Raw genomic sequence first — 18,375 nt, forward strand, 5'->3', positions numbered from 1 at the left:
TATTTATACTAGCCTACATTTTTGCCACCTCTTAGCAAACTGGCATATGGTACACTACATAGCAGGAGAGCTTTTCACTTCATATAGCTGGAAGAAGACTCTTTTTGTTATCCAAAAAGTCTTTTTCTATTTAATCTCAGACTGTAAATTTCAGGCAATTCACTGGAATCAGTTGAAATTCATCTGAATGAATGAATTAAATAGCATGTGCTACATTTTCAAAATAAATACTAGCTAACTGATTTATTTTTTATTATTGTGTTAATGTGTGCAAATTTAAAAAATAGAAATAAATTACTAAACATACAGACAACAGGATTCATTATCCAGGTGTAAAATATCTGGGAAAAACCAGATCTTCTACTAACACAAAACAAACAACTGACAAAACAGTTTAAGTACAATGTCAGTAAAAGTTACTTTGGAGAGTGAAGGCAAATTAGTGATTAATTATGTTACTATTAAAAAATTACTTTAAAAACCTGACTAATAAACAAAAGAAATGGGGAGAGTTATATGGACAGTGAACAACAACAAAACAAAAAACTCTCAGATCTGGACATAATGTTTTTGACACACTTGCTGCCCTAACTGTTCTCATTGTGACTGGATTGAAATGAAAAATCAAGGCTTACTTTGTAGCATTACTGTAGTTTTGTTTTCACAGTGCCAGATTAAATCGGTTCAGCCTGGTTGGAGGGAAAAGTTTAAAAACTTTCAGCTTTAACATCATTTTGAGCTATCTGATCACAACATTTTGGTGACCTTTAATTTTTGATGTGTGAATTAAGACAAAAACAAAAAAAATGGCTCAAATGGGGCCACAATAAGAATATATTTTATTTTATATGGCATCACCTGGGCATCCAGCACTGCTCTGGGGAAGTATACAGTTTCTGGGGGGTTTTCACTTACTCGGACAGAAAGGACGGCCTCCAGGACTACCATCTGTCAACAGCAATATTGTCAAAATAAGAAGTATTCTGTCACAGAATGATGCTAAAAATAGTTTGTGTTTTTAGGCTAAATTATTTCATTTTTATAACTAGGATGTGCTATATGTCTCTGAACAGAGACCATCCAAAATGCTGCAGTGAGAGTACTAACAGAACACGTCACAGTCTACATTAGCTTCCTGTAAAAATAAGAATTCAAAATCCTTCTCCTCACATACTAAGCTCTTAATGACCAAGCTCCATCATACATTAAAGAGCTCATAGTACCACATTATCCCAATAGAGCACTTTGCTCTCAGAGTGCAGCCTTGCTTGTTGTTTCTAGCTTTGCAAAAGTAGAAAAGGAGATAGGGCCTTCAGATTTCCTCCTTCCTTTCCTTTCCTTTCCTTCCTTTCCACTGTTTGTTTCCCAAAGCCTCCGTTTGGTTTGGGAGACAGACAACCTCGGTTTGGAAATTTTTGATATAAAAACAGGGATACCTCCAGTAACCCCTCAGTTAGACCTAAAGCTCTCCCAAGATGCACTGCGCATCTCTCCCCTACTCTTTTATCATCCACTCCTCATGCATGTGTACACTGTAGTTTGTGCTTCATCCTCTCTGTAGCTGCCCTCTCTCGAGTTGCCACCTGCTTCCTCACAGAGCATCATTGGATTTCTCTGTTTAATGCTGTTGTCTTGACCGTACTATGTTAAATTTTCTGTGATGTGAATTGGTACTAAATAAATAACAGATTAATTATTGAAAATGCATAAAATGCAGTTCTGTTGTTTATTCTTAAGATAATACAAGAGCAATCCCATTTTGAAAAACTAGAAGACATTCGAGTGATTAAAAACAGATCCAGTAAATTTGTGATGTTTGCTATATCATTTTCCTGCAAATGACTAACTACTATAAATTACTGACTCATCAAGTGTTAGGGAAAATATTCTAAAACACTTCTTCAGTAAAGACTCAGAGAAGAGAAACACACAGAACTTCTTGCTAGCAAGGGCAGCCTCCAGACTGAGACTCGCACTAAGAAACTGCCCCAATCTTTATTTATACTTCAGTAGGTGTGTGTGTGTGTGTGTGTGTGTGTGTGTGTGTGTGTGTGTGTGTGTGTGTGTGTGTGTGTGTGTCCTGCTGATCAAAGGGTCATGAGAGCACAAAAGGTACATCCTTGGTCAGGAAAGGGGGTAGTCTCCCCCACCCTAGATAACATGGTGAGGAAGTCCAGCAGTTCATCTATATGTAAAGAAGCACTTAAACTAAAACAGACATAGCTACGTTAATCCTGCCGTAAAACAATAAAACAAGGTATGAGCTCTCATGCTCCCAGACGTGGGGGTGCATTCCTGGGATGCACCCCAAGCCTGCAGCCTGTTAGAGATCACACACAATTAATTATATGCCTCTAAGTATACATGGTTGAATATTTCCTAATACAAATAACTACATGCAGTATTCTACCATATGCAAACTTATATCACTAAAATATTATACTGACTACTAAATACAATTTTCCATTGACATCAAGAGTCCAAGCTACCAAAATAACTGGCAAACATGGCATCCACATGATTGAAAACAGTGCCCAGTAACCACATAATGGACGATAACTACAGAAATTCTTTATTCTTGCTTTTCAATTAGAAAATATCGCATCGTGTTCAAGCCACTTAAGTAGTTTTAGAATTACTAAAGCTGGTAAGCTGATACCAGTAATGACTAGTAGTTCTGCCAGCATCTGCTGAAATAAGCTGTCAATTAATCAGCCTTTTAACTAGCTATCACACTGACTTGTACTCTGGGACCTGGCACACTAAATTGCTGGAGATTTCCAATCCACACGTGTTGGACCAGTTGCATTTTTTTCTCCTTGGAATAATCTCTAACATTGTTCAGAGCTGCAATGCATGAGTGAAAATAGCTTTACAAAACCAATAATATTGTAAAAAAAACAAAACAAAAAAACCCACCATTTTCCAATGATATCTACAAAACAGCCCATGTGCAGCTTCGTATAAAGTAAAAAAAAAAAAGGAACAAAAGAAGACACAATTCATACAAATAAGGTCACATCAGATGAAGAGAATCCCCCTTTTCTTTGCACTTAGTAACAGAGAAAGACCCCCACTAATGTGAAAACATGAATAATTGACTTAGTGAAAGCATTCCCAAGACACACACACACACACACACACACACACACACACACACACACACCGAGTGACAGAGAGAGAGAGAGAGAGAGAGAGAGAGAGAGAGAGAGAGAGCATTGGGAACAACCCAGGGAACACCACTCCCAAAACCTATGGGCCTGTTCTCCCACACACACTGTGCACAACTACGTGGGGGGAGAGAATGCAAAGATAAAGATGGCTACCATTATTACTACAAGAAACAGAAATTACAAGCATAAGCGCTAGACAGACAGACAGACAGACAGACAGATAGACAGACAGACAGATAGCTAGCTACACAGATAGACAGATTCCCCCTCCTTCTCCCTATCCTCCTTCTTTCCTGCTAATTCTCACCTTTCTGCTCCTGCATCCTGTTACGGTTATTTTCTACTGTGGCTGTAATTTATGACCATACATTCCAGGCCCTCATAAAGCCCATGCACTGTACGCAGCCTATGTGTAAATAAAAAAGGGTCCGTTCTGCATTGAAATTCTTCTATATGTATGGCTCTGTATGCATCCTCACAGTATGTGTGTGCGTGCGTGCTTGTCTGCGCTGTCTTTGGCATGTGTGTTCTTACCTGAGGCCTGGAGGAAGGGGGTTGCGTATGTGTGCGTCGTGGCCTTGGTCGGGAGGCAGTGTAGTGCCTTAGAGTCTGTCCCTGGGTGGGTAGAGGCTCCATGGGAGAAACAGTGTATCCAGATCTGGGGAAGGGGCCCGGGCTGGGGCAGCAGCCAGGGAAGGGAGCCTCTCGCCTGTGTAAGCCTCCGCAGCCAGCTGCCTCCTCCGTTGGAGCTTGAGCGGAGGAGTAAAAGAGGGGGAGACTGGGAAGAGGAATGAACGATGCTCCTCTCGCTCCTGATACTGCTTCTGCAGCATCCGCTGCTACCACCTCCCCCTCCCTCCGCCTACTCCCCCTCTGTCCTGGGGGGGAGGGGGACGGGGAAGTAGAAGGGGAAAGGGTGGGGCTTGAGGCTGTGAGTGACAGGGATGTTGCTGTTGGTAACCAAGGCAGGCCACACCTTCCTCCTCCGTCTTTCTCTCCAGCAGCTCCTCCCCACTCTCTCTCTGCTCCTCTGTCCCTGATCTGCTGCTCCCAGTCCGCATCCAGGAGACCTGAGAATGAAATAAAGCAAGTGATGAAAAACGACATTCAAAATGAGATGATGAAAGAGAAAAGGCTAAAAAGACTGAGTCTCCAGACCACGGGATAAACAAGCATTTGCTGGAATGTACTGTGTGTGCATGGGAATATCTAGGCAGCATTGAGAAAAACAAACAAAAAAACACTCAAAAGTTTTATTCAGTCGAAAAAGTGATTTGAAACTGAAATTCTAACTTTTGCTACTTAAAAAAATGAAAAAAAAAAGTTTAAAAAAATGAATTAATTGAATTGAATGGGTTGCTTTCATGCATTTTTTTTTTTTTTTTTTTGCAGTTTTAATTTTTCACCTGCTTCAAATTAATTTTTTCAGTTTCAGTTTCAACCCTTTTTTCATTTGCAGTTCATTTTTTTTTCACTTTTAGACTTTTTACCCTGATTGTGTGTTGTGTGCGTGTATCAAGGGGGAGGGGCGGGCGGAGACTAATGATTGACAGGACGTGTTTCTTAAAAATTAAAAACAAGCATTTTGGTTGAAGATGGTCACCGCTCCTCCACGGGATGATTCTGACACCAGCCAACAGGTAGGAAATACGGTTGATGATTATCCTATGATGGACTATATTGACAGGCGAATGCTTCTAACATACTGACATACAGTAAGGTGGGGAAAAAATTAATACAGCAACAAGGAATACTGTTATCTGATTGGCTGGTAGGTCACTAACCCGCAAGAGTTATGAACTCCAGAGAAAAATCTAAGAATTCCGCGTTCATTTCTGTATATTACAGTAAAATCAGAATCCCACACCTTAATACAGCTTTAACCCTATTATATATATGGAGTTCATAGCTTTTGCTAAGAACAAAAACAAATAATTTATTCACAAAATCACACAGACAGTGGACGTCTGGATGTTCTCTTATCTTTGTGTGTGTCAGATTTTATTACTTTCAAAACTATCAAGCTACAGGACAATGGATTGTGTCATTGTGAGCTGAAATATCCTAACTCACCCCACTGTTTTCTACTTTCTTCCCTCATCATTTAGTTTCCAACAAGAGTAACTGATAATGGTAATTATAAAACACCTAAATGTAAAGAAAATATTTGGTTGGGCCTCTTTTACAGATAAAGGTCCACAGATTTGAAGCATTCTACCACCAGAAATGAAAACATTGACTGATTTTATAGTTTTTAATCCAAAGGCAAAATTATGACTTAAACAAAGGGAAATCTGTGACCACTGAAATGAGTCTACTGTCCTTCTTAACTGTTGTTCTTTGAAGTTTGCATCTGTATTGGTTGATGTTGTTCTATAATTTTTGTGTTAGTTACTCTACTGGTTTCTGTATTTGTATTGTTAGGTTGTGTCTTAAAAATCTAACCAGGGACAAGGTCTGCAAATTAGTGGTTATTAATATTCTATGGTATCAGTCGTGTTTTATTTAAACGCAGCAATTTTAATATGTGTTGTCCCTGCTGCATAGATAAATAAATTCAAGAATGCAAATCGTCCTCTCCTCCATCTTCTCTCCATCTGATCTCTCCTGTGGTAAGAGTCACTGGTGTGAAAGTAAACAGGCTATGCTCCAATTAACCAAACAGTGCTGCATGTCTGCCACAGAATAGTTCAGCATGGCACAGCATATATGAAGAATACAGGATGATACATGTACATGAGCTCAGATGTAATACTGGGCAGTTTGTCACCAGATTACCTTTATACAGAATATGGCTGTGATACCATTAGAATAGAATAGAATAGAATAGAATAGAATAGAATAGAATAGAATAGCCCTTTATTGTCATTGTACATGTACAATGAAAGTGTGGATGCTCCAGACCAGTTGTGCAGGAATTAGATATAAATAGTAAAACAGCAGGAATAAATAAGAAACAAGTGAAAAGGCACACAATAGAGAACAGGTTGCAAAGTGCTTGGAAGGAGTCATCACATAAATTAGATGCACCTCCATGGAGGGGGTGCTGGAGGTGTCGGTGGCCGGGACACTGAGAGTGCCCACTGATGGTGGTGCAAAAAGTGTTCCACGTTACCAGGCCCTTCCTTAGTCCAGGAGAGACTTACAGTGTGTCAGTGCACGCCCAGCTATGGTGTACTCTGGCCCACCAAACCCTGGTTCACCCGGGGGCATTGCAGTAATCGGAGTGTGTGGAGATTAGGTGTTTAATTGGGGACACTCATAAATATCCTATAGTCCCTGTGGAAATTAATTAATACAGGGGCAAAACATATAGACTGCAGGCTGTGGATGCACCTCTTAATTTTGGGAACAGATTAATGGGGAAGCGTGCAGGGGTGCATTCATAACCAGTAAAGAATTGCGATGTCTGTGCTGGGCTTAGTGGTGATGCAAGGTGGTCTGACACTGACTCTGGGCAAACCACGGGGCATCCTGAACCAGCCAGTCATTCCGAAAGTGCCCGTTACCATTAATGGTCAGTCTGAAGTACTGCCCATTAAATCTGTTCGGAACAGCGTCTACCACCCTCAGACTGGCAGGTTGGTGGAGCGCTGAATAAAGTCTCTGATTTGTAAGTCCATTCACAAGAACGGATGCAACTGGGATCGCTGTTTAGACCCTCTGTTGTTTGCAGTTCAGGAAGTGCCCTAGGCCTTAAGGATTTTCTCCCTTTGAGTAGTTTTTCAGCAGGAAGCTGCAGGGGGTTTGAATATAAATAAAGAAAACTGGGAGGACCCGAAAGCAAAGCCACACACATTGGGGAGCTTATCCACAGGCACTGTATATATAGTACTATGCTAATGGTTTTATATTTTGCTTGTGGTTTGAACACAGGTCGTCCAGGCTTTCTGAAAGTTTGGACATTGGCTGTGTGTTTTTTTTCACTCAATTTCAGTCCAGTCTTTGTACCTAACCATTTTCAGAGGAAGGAAGAACTGCAATGAAAATCAGTGGCAACAGGTCTTATGGAGTGATGAATCCAAATGGAAAGTTTTATCTCAAATGGTCATCAGCATGTTTGGAGGAGGTCAGGGTTTAGGGCTACGTTTGAGCCTCAAACTCTGGTGTTGGGAATCTTGAAAAGTAGATAATACTATCTGTAAAGCATCAGATTGGGATGCGACTTCTGCAAAATAATGATTCCAAACAGACTGTCACTGCAATAAACCCATACTTAGATAGAAAAAGGCCACAGTGGAACAGCATCAGTCATAGATGGGCCTCCCCAGAGCCCCGCCCTCAGCGTTATTGAAGCAATGTGCATTCATCTTGATAGAGAATGGAACAAAAGGAAGCCTCCATCCAGTGAAGAGCTTTGTAATGTCCTTCAAGGTGCTTAGAGAACTATTCCTGAAGACTACTTAAGAAATTACAAGAAAGCTGCTGCAGAGTTCAGGCTGGGTTGAAGAATATAGGTGATACCAGTAATTCATACTGGTAACTATCATACCAGTAACTGACTTTCAAGCTTGTTGTCTCCCCCCCCCCCCCCATAAATTGTATTTCCATGTAGGCTTCAATAAATCACTGCACCTATATCCCTTTTTTCTAATGAAATGTTATAAAATGAGTGGGTAGTCAAGACTTTTGCACAGGGCTCTCTATATATGATAATAATTGATAGTAGACATTCTGATTATACTGAAACAGAATATAAGAAGACTGCATGAGATTACAGAAAGTAGACTATGATTTGAGCAAAACCAGATCATGTAAAGACACTAATTATTTTTTTATCTATATTTAATATGATTTTTTACACTGTAAAAAATGTATTTTATTTTGATTGTGGTTAGAATAACTGTTTTTGCTCTACCTGTTTGGAAACAGCAGTGAGTGACTGGACAAATATAGAAGTTAAGTACAAATGACTCTAAATTAGATTTGGATTCTTTTGATGGTTCTTGCAGTTACCTCCACATGTACACTGAATGAGTTGAAGTGAGCAGAATCCAGATTCAGAGACTGGATTACACAATAATTTTCACTTACTTTTAATTGAACAGGCGGGTCTCAGGCTCTTAGAGTAAAAACTATTTCTCCAAATTGCTGGACTGTACTGTGATGGAGAGAATAGAATAAAATATTAGGAAAAATCAGAAAATTAAACAATTAGATTAAAAAAAAGAGTGGATGGATAGATAGGTGTGTGTTACTAACGTCATCAGTTGGGAAGTCACTCTCAACCACTTTGAGTTCTGGGATGTTGAGTCTCTGGGTATTGCATGTATTTTCTTTTATAAGACAATCCTGAATAATACAAGAAAACAATTATCCCCATGATTGCGTATACCAAAGATATTTGCATACAGTGCAGTACAATGCTTAAGAAGGTTTTCTCATTCTATTGAAGGCAAGGCAAGGCAAGGCAAGTTTATTTGTATAGCACAATTCAACAACAAGGTGATTCAAAGTGCTTTACAGAGACATTAGAAACAAAAACAAATAAAAAGCATGATTTAAAATTGATTAAAACAAGCAAACAAACAAACTAATTAACAAACAAACAAAACACTATATAAAATCAAAACAGATAAAATCAGAACAGTAGATAAAATCAGTAGTTAAATGTAAGTTTTGAAATTTAAGCTTAAAAGTGTGGATTTGGTGCTTTATTCAAATGCAGCTGAGAACAGGTGAGTCTTCAACCTGGATTTAAATAAACTGAGTGTTTCAGCTGATCTGAGGCTTTCTGGGAGTTTGTTCCAGATATAAGGAGCATAAAAGCTGAATGCAGCTTCTCCGTGTCTGGTTCTGACTCTGGGAATTAATAAAAGACCGGATCCAGATGACCTGAGGGATCTGGAAGGTTCATACTGGGTCAGGGGGTCACTGATGTATTTTGGTCCTAAACCATTCAGAGCTTTATAGGCCAGCATCAGAACTTTAAAGTCTATCCTCTCACGGACAGGCAGCCAGTGTAAAGACCTCAGAGCTGGACTGATGTGGTCCACTTTTTTGGTCTTAGTGAGGACTCGAGCAGCAAAGTTCTGAATGAGCTGTAGTTGTCTGACTGATTTTTTAGGTAGACCTGTAAAGATGCTGTTACAGTAATCAAGCCTGCTAAAGATGAATGCATGGACTAGTTTTTCCAGGTCCTGTTGAGACATCAGATCTTTTATCCTTGAAATATTCTTGAGGTGATAGAAAGCTGACTTTGTTATTGTCTTAATGTGTTTTTCTAAGTTTAGGTCTGCATCCATCACTACACCCAAATTTCTCGCCTGGTTTGTGGTTTTTAGGTGTATAGATTGAAGTTCTCTGGTGACCTGTAATCGTTTTTCTTTGGCGCCAAAGACTATTACCTCAGTTTTGTTTTTGTTTAGCTGAAGAAAATTGTGGCACAACCAGTCATTAATTTCCTCAATGCATTTACCAAGAGCCTGTACAGGGCCTCGGTCTCCTGGTGACATTGTGTGTCATCTGCATAGCTATGATAGTTTATTTTGTTGTTCTTTATAATCTGTGCCAGTGGGAGCATGTAAATGTTAAACAGAAAGGGTCCCAAGATGGAACCTTGGGGAACTCCACATGTGATACTTGTCTGCTCAGATGTGAAGTTACCTATTGATACAAAGTATTTCCTGTTTTCTAAGTATGTTTTGAACCAGTTTAGATAAAGGTAACCTGAAGATAAAATTAATTATATTGCTATTTCTTATGTGATATAGACTGCTATTAGGATTAAGCACTGAATTAGATGCATTGTGTGAAGTGTCACCATACTTCCAGAACAGACTTCTAAACTCTCAGAGCAAATGAAGTAGTAGGACAAGTAAAATCACAGAGTGGGGTCCGTGGATGTCGAGGCTTATAGAGCTCAGAGGGGGCGCAGTATGGATATAAAAAAAAGAATGCTTGGACACTGCTAGCATGATGGACAGGTTTTTGATGGGGCTCCAACACAAACGCATAGCAGGAGATGAAGCATCGCCAAATATGCTTCCAAACCAACTTCCTTCCAAGCCAAAGACTAGAAAATATGATGACGCATATCTTGCCTTTGGCTTCACCTGCACGACGGTGGTGCCAAGGTAGGTATCCCCGGCAGAATTTGGACAGCCCTGCATCAGGAGCTCGTGCTGTACTGTCCGCAAAGATTTTCTTGTAAAACAAAGGGGGGCCTAGCAAAAAAAGTTTGGGAACCACTGTGTTAAAGCAACATCTTTATGAGTAAAGGTACTCTAGGTTTCCCAGCAGAACATGTACTGTAACAAGATGACCTTCATTATTATACCTGGTTTCAATGGTTTGGCTGATTGTGAGTGTGTAGTATTCACACACACACACACACACACACACACACACACACACACACACACACACACACACACACACACACACACACACACACACACACACACATGCACTTACTATTTTGTCCTGTGCCACTTTTAGATCCTGTAGCACCTGCTGCACAATGCTTTCAGCCAGAGTGACAGTCAGTGTTTTCTTCAGTTCACTTTAATAACACAACAGAGGAAATAAGGAACAACTTCATTTATGAGGACATGGTATAAAAGAGGCAATGACTGTGCCAGAGATTTACAGTCACAAATGTCTGCAACTCTACCTAACCAGACTGTGTCTTTTACAGTTTATGTTATTTGTTCTGTCTAAACAGAGATACTAAAACAAAGATGCTTTCACAGTGTATTGTAGATCAGTTTCCTATTGTTAATACAAGTTCTAAAACTAAGGGTTCATACCTATCAGGCATTTATTTATTTAACTTTGAAAAAAGACAAAGACGTGTACATTTCAGTCTATAATGTTTAGAATGTATACACTGAGCATGGAACCATCACACTAAATAATCTTTATTTAACTCATCAAATAGGGCCCTCCTACAATATCTCTGATCCTGATATGATGTGCATTGACTTTACTGATATGTCATAGGTACTGATAGGTACTAACTCATAAGGGATCTCATTAAAAACATTTACTAAATGTTAACCACTGCTCTGTGGAAATGTCCTTACTGCAGTCTGTTGTTGATGATGTGCCCTGTGCTCTCCACCAGAGTGCTTCTTATGAATATGTGTGTCTGTGTGCTTCTTTTGGAGACACACTCTGAAAGACACTCACACACACTAGACCGCTGGACCACCCGTGGGTACAAAGCATCAGCGTGTCTCATCAGGCCTTGAGACAGCTCCTGGAACACAGAGACTAGGACTTCAGTAAGGACAAGACTGGGCATCTGAAGATGAAACAGCATTAAACAATCTTCCCTCAAGACCAAGCTTGACCTGGCAAGCACCCATGACATCATTTCCAAAATGGCAGCACACCTAGGCAGCTAACTAATTTTAAAACCCCAGCTCTCTCTTACCAAAGGTAAATTTAAACTCATTCAACAATTCTAATCGTTAAATAACATGTCACATATAACCTAGTCTGGCAACGTTTCTAAAACAGTTTGATATAGATGACATTTGTCAAATATCGTTGTCACATACATGTCACATCCGGAATTAAACTCAAAACTGTAACGCTTGGTGTTGTCAATGCATTTAACACCCTGACTGTAAACTACTTGGTGTCCAAAAGCCACTGAAACAAAAGAGCTTCCAGACAGACGTTAGCCTGATCCTTTGAATTCACAAAGGGGGGCGCCCATCACTGCGCATCACATCTTCACCACCGTCACCCAAGAGTGCTCCTGTTGTTGATGACGTTCACACTAACAAGGTTGCATGTTGTGACAAGTGGGGTCATTGCAAATCTTGCAAAGTCAATTAACCACCATTATCTGAGAGAAATGTGAGGTGTGATGAGAAATTGCTTCAAATGCTACCGTTTGGCTTCAGACTAAACTCCCAAATAGCCTTAAGAACTTACAGTAATAGTTCGAACATGGTATTATGTTACATAATTTTCATTTCTGATCACTTTTTGCACACTTTTTTGTAAATACATAAATACATGTATGAGTTTTTTTTTAATTAAAGACAGAATTTTCAGACGTCATTAACACCCTTAACTTAATTGGAAATAATATAGACAACTTTAAGAAAAGGGTTAAAACAGCTATTATTTTTGCTTTTTTTTTTAACTTTAGCAGACAAATTATGTAGCTAGCTGAAAAAACAGCGTCCATTCCAAAATAAATTCATTTTTTGATTGCTCAGACTATGGCTCTACTCTATTTTGCCTCAGTCTATATTAACTAAGCTTTCTGGGGATTCTCAGATACTTTGAACTACACTGTGTTCTGTAGATGAAGACACCCCCAAGTTATTTGCAAGCCAAGCCTTTTTTCAAGAATTTATTCATGTTTGATTTGGGCTACCTGTGTGTGCTCGTTGTTGTTGCTGAAGTTGAAGTTGGACATGGATTCTCATATTTCTTGAACGTGTGTGTGTACGCGTGTGCACACAGTGAGTGCTTTCTAAACGTTTACCTGTATGCTCCTAGTGAACTCATTGGTCAGTGCAGTAGCCGTGTCAGTAAGAATGCTGTTCACAAAGTCTCCATCGGAGGCGCACTTCCTGCCTACCTCATATAGCGACGGCAGCAGCTACACAAATAATACCAAAAGAAATATTAGGTGGCATACAGCATCATTTACAATCCCTGGTCACTTCAGTGAGGATATTGTTATAGGCTAATGCTTGACTTCATTCAAAAAGCATTCACTTCATTTAAAAGAGGTTTTTTGTATCTTCTGTCCCCCTGTATTTGCAAAGGTAAGGGGAAAACAATCAAAACATACATAAATATGCTTAAATATCCAAAATTAAATTTGAAGCATGTACCTTTAAAGAGTCCCTGGCATGTTGCAGCACCTCGTGCGCTTTGAGGACATCAGCTTGGTCCTCTTGAATGCTACAGTGGCTTAAACGTTGAAGGCTGCTCTCTAACTGGCGACACATTCCATGGACGAGCTAAAACGGTGGACAACATACACATAAGATTTATATGACCTGGTACAAAAAGTAAGGTAATTTTCATTTGGTCAATTATTTCTTTGTTGTAACAATGTTTCTTGGTAATTAAGCTGTGAAGCCTGTTTAATTCCCCTTAAAATGAGCCACATTTGTAAGGAAAATCATTTGTGGTTGAGCAGCAACTATTACTAGTTATATAAATTTACTAGTTGAATAAATGATGTTGCAGTTACATAAATTAATATCTTGTATTTTTACTGGCTTACCTTTTCAGACTGTTGAGTTCTAAAGACTTGTCGAAGTTCTATGCTGTCAGACTGTCTCTGGTTGTTTCTGTCTAAATGCTGCTGAATCTGAACACACACACACAAACAAAGACACGCAGCTGACGTCCGGAAAAAGAAGAAGCCTTTCCAAACAACAATTAATATATATTACTATATACACGGGCAGTCTGAGGTACACCTGTGCACTACTCATGATGTCAGATCAGCATCCTGATGTGGCACACCTGTGAGGTGGGATGGATTATCTCAATATAGCAGATGTGCCCACTACCACACATTTGGACTGATTTGTGACCACTGTTTGGGAGGGATGGTTATATTGTGTATCTGGAATGAATTTTAGGTCTCTACGTCCATCCCATGGGGAATGGGAGCAAAAACAAAAGTGTTGCGTTTATATTTTTGTTCAGTGTATAATATAAATTTGGACTGTATCGCTACATAGACTACAATGAATCTGTTAGATGTGTATGCTGGCTGCATTTGCTGTCTCAGTTCTCTGATGTCCAAAAAAACACAGCAATAGAAAACAAGAGAAAACATGAACTTCAACTGTGATGTAAAAATTAATTGACCCTTGCCCTAAACGCATAAAACGCATACAATCTTAAATAACAACCTGCTAAACACACTGACCTTGTGCAGGGCCTCTTTTGTTCTGTCAGGGTTGCTACGGTAACTCGGTGTGATATCGGCAAGGGGAAGAGACATGTGCTGCAGAGTGAAGTTCCTGCATAACAAAGAAACCTAACATCAAATTATGGATCTGTTTAACGGTGCACAGGGAGAACATGCAAACTCCACACAGAGCATCAGACTGGATTCAAACCCAGGTCCTTCTTGCTATGAAGTACCAGAGCTGACTACTGCACCGTCACCCATATTGAGTCTGTCTTTCTTTTAAAAATATTTAATAGGAAAATGGGAACTAGGTGCAGCAATTTATTGGGACTTGCCTTTCTATGATATGACCACCTTTATTCTTCAACACAGCCTACATTCTCTCATATAATTTTTCTAAATAGTCCTCAGGAATAGTTCTCAAAGCATCTTGAAAGACATTACAAAGCTCTTTTGCGGATATCGGCTGCTTTTTGTTCTGTTGCATAAATATATGATTTAAATGGTTCTTTGATAAGTTGTCTATTATATGTAGACATGTTACTGGTTCATTCCTTGGGTTAGGTGCCATTTTTATGTTTGAAAGATCCATAGATCAGTCTTAAGCAGCTTAGGAATCAAATAAACAAGTGAACACACAAAACATTCCTTTGAAATTTGTCAGCTATAAGGACTGGACTAAACACGAGTGAAAAAGCAGCCGGTGTTTCAAAGGAATTGTATATTTTAAAAAACATTTTTTCTGGTAAAAGCCAGCAAAGCGTTTTTTGACATTTACCTGGACGCTGTCATTTAACAAGTGTGTGTGTGTGTGTGTGTGTGTGTGTGTGTGTGTGTGTGTGTGTGTGTGTGTGTGTGTGTGTGTGTCCATGACCTCTCCAAGGCATCTGCTACATCCTGGAAACCTCTAGCAGTCACACTGTTTCTGTCCCATGTTAAAGTCCTTAAAAAAAGAGAGATCAGTCAGTTTGAGGAAATACAGCTCTGCCTTCCACTGATATTTCATACTTTCTCTGCCTCTGAAAGGATGATCTTTAATTCACTAATTAGCTCTTTGGATTAGAACATTTATTAATTACAAACATTCTTAAAAGAGAGAGAGAGAGAGAGAGAGAGAGAGTGTGTGTGTGTGTGTGTGTGTGTGTGTGTGTGTGTGTGTGTGTGTGTGTGTGTGTGTGTGTGTGTGTGTGTGTGTGTGTGTGTGTGTGTTTACATGTGCACCTCAGGCTGGTATTACTCATCAGGGCTTTGGACAGCATTTTAGCTCCTGTATCTCCGATAAAGTTTCCACTAATGTCAAGTTCAACCAGAGCTGCATGACCACCCAAAGCACTCAGCAGAATGTGCATCCCAGTCTTCAGCTTGGAGTCAGACACTGATAAAGACTGCAAGGGCTGCAAACACAGATTTCAATTTCAGGGTCACAGGCAGGGTAACACATCTGACAGGCTGGACATCCAGTGCAGGGATACTGAATTACATTAAAGTACACTGAAGGTTTCACTCACACACTCTTCATCCTGGATTAGCTGAGCTATACGTTGAAGAACGTCAGTGAGCGCTCTGGTCGATAGCAAAGTAGGCAGACATGAAATGAAGGGAGAAAGAAGAGAAAAAACTTAAGAACGAGGAGAAAATACATTTACTGATTTACATTCTTTAAACTACAGGCTGACTAGTTTACAAATAGCACCGACTTTGAAATAAATATTGTGATCTGAAAGATTTAATTAGCAGTGGCACGTTGTTGAGCCAAACGGGTGGCAGAAAGTGATAGTTCTTTGTGTACCTTGTAACAACACCTGGTGTCTATGGAAAAGAGAAACTCAGCTTATGAATCTAGGACCAATATAGCTAGAGGCAGGAACATAAATGCCGATAAATGCTTGGATTATGATAAATAGGTCAAATGTGTGTTTGACCTGGAAATATTCTGACCTATGTCTATGTTCTACCACAGAAATGATGTTACCATATTGTCCAAATCATGCATCAGTTTGCTGCATTAATACTGAGCGATGATGTTACAGATTCTGAAAGTGCAGCTTTACAGTTACTGATGTTGCAGTTTCTGTTTTTTTTTACATTACTATTACTATACTTTGTGTGCAATACAAATTTTATATCATGCAAAGGTTGTTTAATTGAATTCAGTTACTCAGTTTAAAAACATATAACCAGAGGTGCACATAAATGGTCCGCAGGTGCGCATTCGCTGTCAAAATAAAAGACGCGCACCAGATAAGAAGTTGCAACGCGTGTTTGCGTACATAAGATTTTCTGGAGGAGGACAGACATTTGTTTAGAACTCTTAAAGATGTCGAAGAAGCTCCTTTAAGCAATTACTGTGATGTTCCTCCACCTCCAAAGAAATGTCAGAAGGAGTCCGAACCACAAAAGAAGCGCGTATTCTCGGAAAAGTAGTTGCAGGAGGTGAGCTGGCTTCAAACAAATGATGAACGCACAGAGATGTGGTGCGGAATGTGCCGTGAAAATCCCACTCTAGTGGACAAAAACAGTGCTTTTTATATGGACGCAAACGCGCGTTGCAACGTCCTATCTTGTGCGCGTCTTTTATTTTGACAGTGAATGTGGACCACTGATGTGCACCCCTACATATAACTGTGAACATCTGCATTTCAGTTAGCGTCTTTGACAATCTTATTCTATAAAAGTGATGGCCACCATTTTTATGTTTCTATTCTGATGACCCGCTGCACACAGCGGACTCTACTATTATGTATAACCACTTACTTTTAATGAACATTCAAATGAGATAATCAGTTGTATTTGCTATATGGAAGCATTTTAAACATTGTGAAGGGTCAGTGTGATAAACTGATGTCAGTAGACAATGTGGTGGTAGAGTAAGGCGACCTCTTAATCTTTTTCATCATACCTGGATTTCATGGCAAAGTTTCTCCCCAGAGCAAGATGTCGAAGAGACTGACATCGACCGACTGACAGAACCAGGGTCACCATGTCATTCTCAAAACCTACAGTCAGAGAGCAAGGGAAAAGTGGTGGAAGCATTCATTCTTCCTGGTGTAAATGGGTTTACTGTATTTTAATAATTCTCTTATTATTCATCTAGTGAAAAAAAGCTAACTGTCAAATTGTTGTTGATCATATTAGGGTTATAGTTATGAGGGTGCTATCAATCTTCTCACTCTGGAGAGGAAAAATAATTTGACTTTGAAAATAAGCACTTGACAAAATAAGGCAAAGAACTCAGAGATACACTGTCACACACAGAAGTCACCAACTTTGGGTTGAGTCAGTCACAACAGACTTTATGTGGCATTCAGATTAGCTGATAAAGTGCATCAAGAGCTTCATGGAGTTGGTTTCCATGGCCGTGCAGCTGCATCCAAGCCTGTCAAAGTGCTGCTAGTGGACTCAGCAGTGGACGTGTTCTCTGGAGCCAAAGGAATTCTTAATGCTTCAGCATACCAAGACATTTTGGATTTCATCCTCCCAACTTTGTGGGAACAGTTTGGGGATGGCCCCTTCCTGTTGCACTACGACTGCACAGCAGTGCACAAAGCAAAGTTCATAAAGACATGGATGAGACAGTTTGGTGTGGAAGAACTTGACTGAGTTAGAACTCCTTTGGGATGAGTTAGAGCGGGGACTGTGAGCCTGAACTTCAATGTACTGAAATGAGTTTTGCAGGTTTTATATGGCATAATTGGATTTGTGTGTAAGAAAGTTGTTTTGCATACTGTTGTCAGAGATATCCAGACTTCTGATGGCTGTGGCTTCAGAGATGTGTTCCTGTATCACCTGGGCTCCTGCTGAACGTAGCTACACATAAACAAACACATATTTATTGGTCTAAAACATGTTCCTACTGTGGATGCTACCATTCATCATAAATGAAAAAAGCTATTCTTTCTGCATGAGGGTATGTGAGTGTGTACCTCGCAGCTGCTTAGGTCTAACTCCAGCCCAAACAGTCGTTTGTTGGTTGCCAGACCCTGCAGTAATAACCTGGTTGCAAAACATATCAATAGATTCATTAACCACAGACTACTAGTTCGTCAGTATTTGTAATTGTGTTTTAGAAAGTACAATATGTGCTGGCAGTGTGGACAGTAGTACTCTGAAGGTAAGCAATGGTTGCTTTTTTAACCTAGTATTTCCTAACAAGATATAGTTTGACAAAAACTTTCACACATATGAACCTAAAGCGCTTCAAAACATCTCTTACTGATACATGGGATGCTTCACGGTTAGTACGTACAATAGTAATTGTGATAAGAGAGGTGGAAAAACTATATTTTTATTCATCTTTATTCTAACCAAGTCAAAAATGCTGTCATATTAAATACAACTAAGGTTGCCAGCGCTGAC

General features: G+C 39.6%; 1 protein-coding gene across 1 annotated transcript in view; it reads right to left on the reverse strand.

Annotated features, from left to right (window-relative positions):
- The window catches only part of carmil2 (capping protein regulator and myosin 1 linker 2), a 63,299-nt gene that overhangs the window by 30,454 nt on the left and 14,470 nt on the right, over nucleotides 1–18,375 (reverse strand). The window contains exons 17-31 of the mRNA XM_080875425.1: nucleotides 17,943–18,012; nucleotides 17,745–17,826; nucleotides 16,919–17,015; nucleotides 15,528–15,582; nucleotides 15,241–15,413; nucleotides 14,894–14,962; nucleotides 14,035–14,128; nucleotides 13,378–13,464; nucleotides 12,980–13,108; nucleotides 12,625–12,741; nucleotides 11,201–11,376; nucleotides 10,590–10,677; nucleotides 8,376–8,465; nucleotides 8,208–8,274; nucleotides 3,708–4,243 (exon numbers count right to left, since the gene is read on the reverse strand). Coding sequence (XP_080731551.1) covers nucleotides 3,708–4,243; nucleotides 8,208–8,274; nucleotides 8,376–8,465; nucleotides 10,590–10,677; nucleotides 11,201–11,376; nucleotides 12,625–12,741; nucleotides 12,980–13,108; nucleotides 13,378–13,464; nucleotides 14,035–14,128; nucleotides 14,894–14,962; nucleotides 15,241–15,413; nucleotides 15,528–15,582; nucleotides 16,919–17,015; nucleotides 17,745–17,826; nucleotides 17,943–18,012 — 1,930 coding nt within the window. The remainder of the gene's footprint in view (nucleotides 1–3,707; nucleotides 4,244–8,207; nucleotides 8,275–8,375; nucleotides 8,466–10,589; nucleotides 10,678–11,200; nucleotides 11,377–12,624; nucleotides 12,742–12,979; nucleotides 13,109–13,377; nucleotides 13,465–14,034; nucleotides 14,129–14,893; nucleotides 14,963–15,240; nucleotides 15,414–15,527; nucleotides 15,583–16,918; nucleotides 17,016–17,744; nucleotides 17,827–17,942; nucleotides 18,013–18,375) is intronic.

This window comes from Rhamphochromis sp. 'chilingali', assembly GCF_963969265.1.
Source record: "Rhamphochromis sp. 'chilingali' genome assembly, chromosome: 2".
Lineage (NCBI taxonomy): Eukaryota > Metazoa > Chordata > Actinopteri > Cichliformes > Cichlidae > Rhamphochromis > Rhamphochromis sp. 'chilingali'.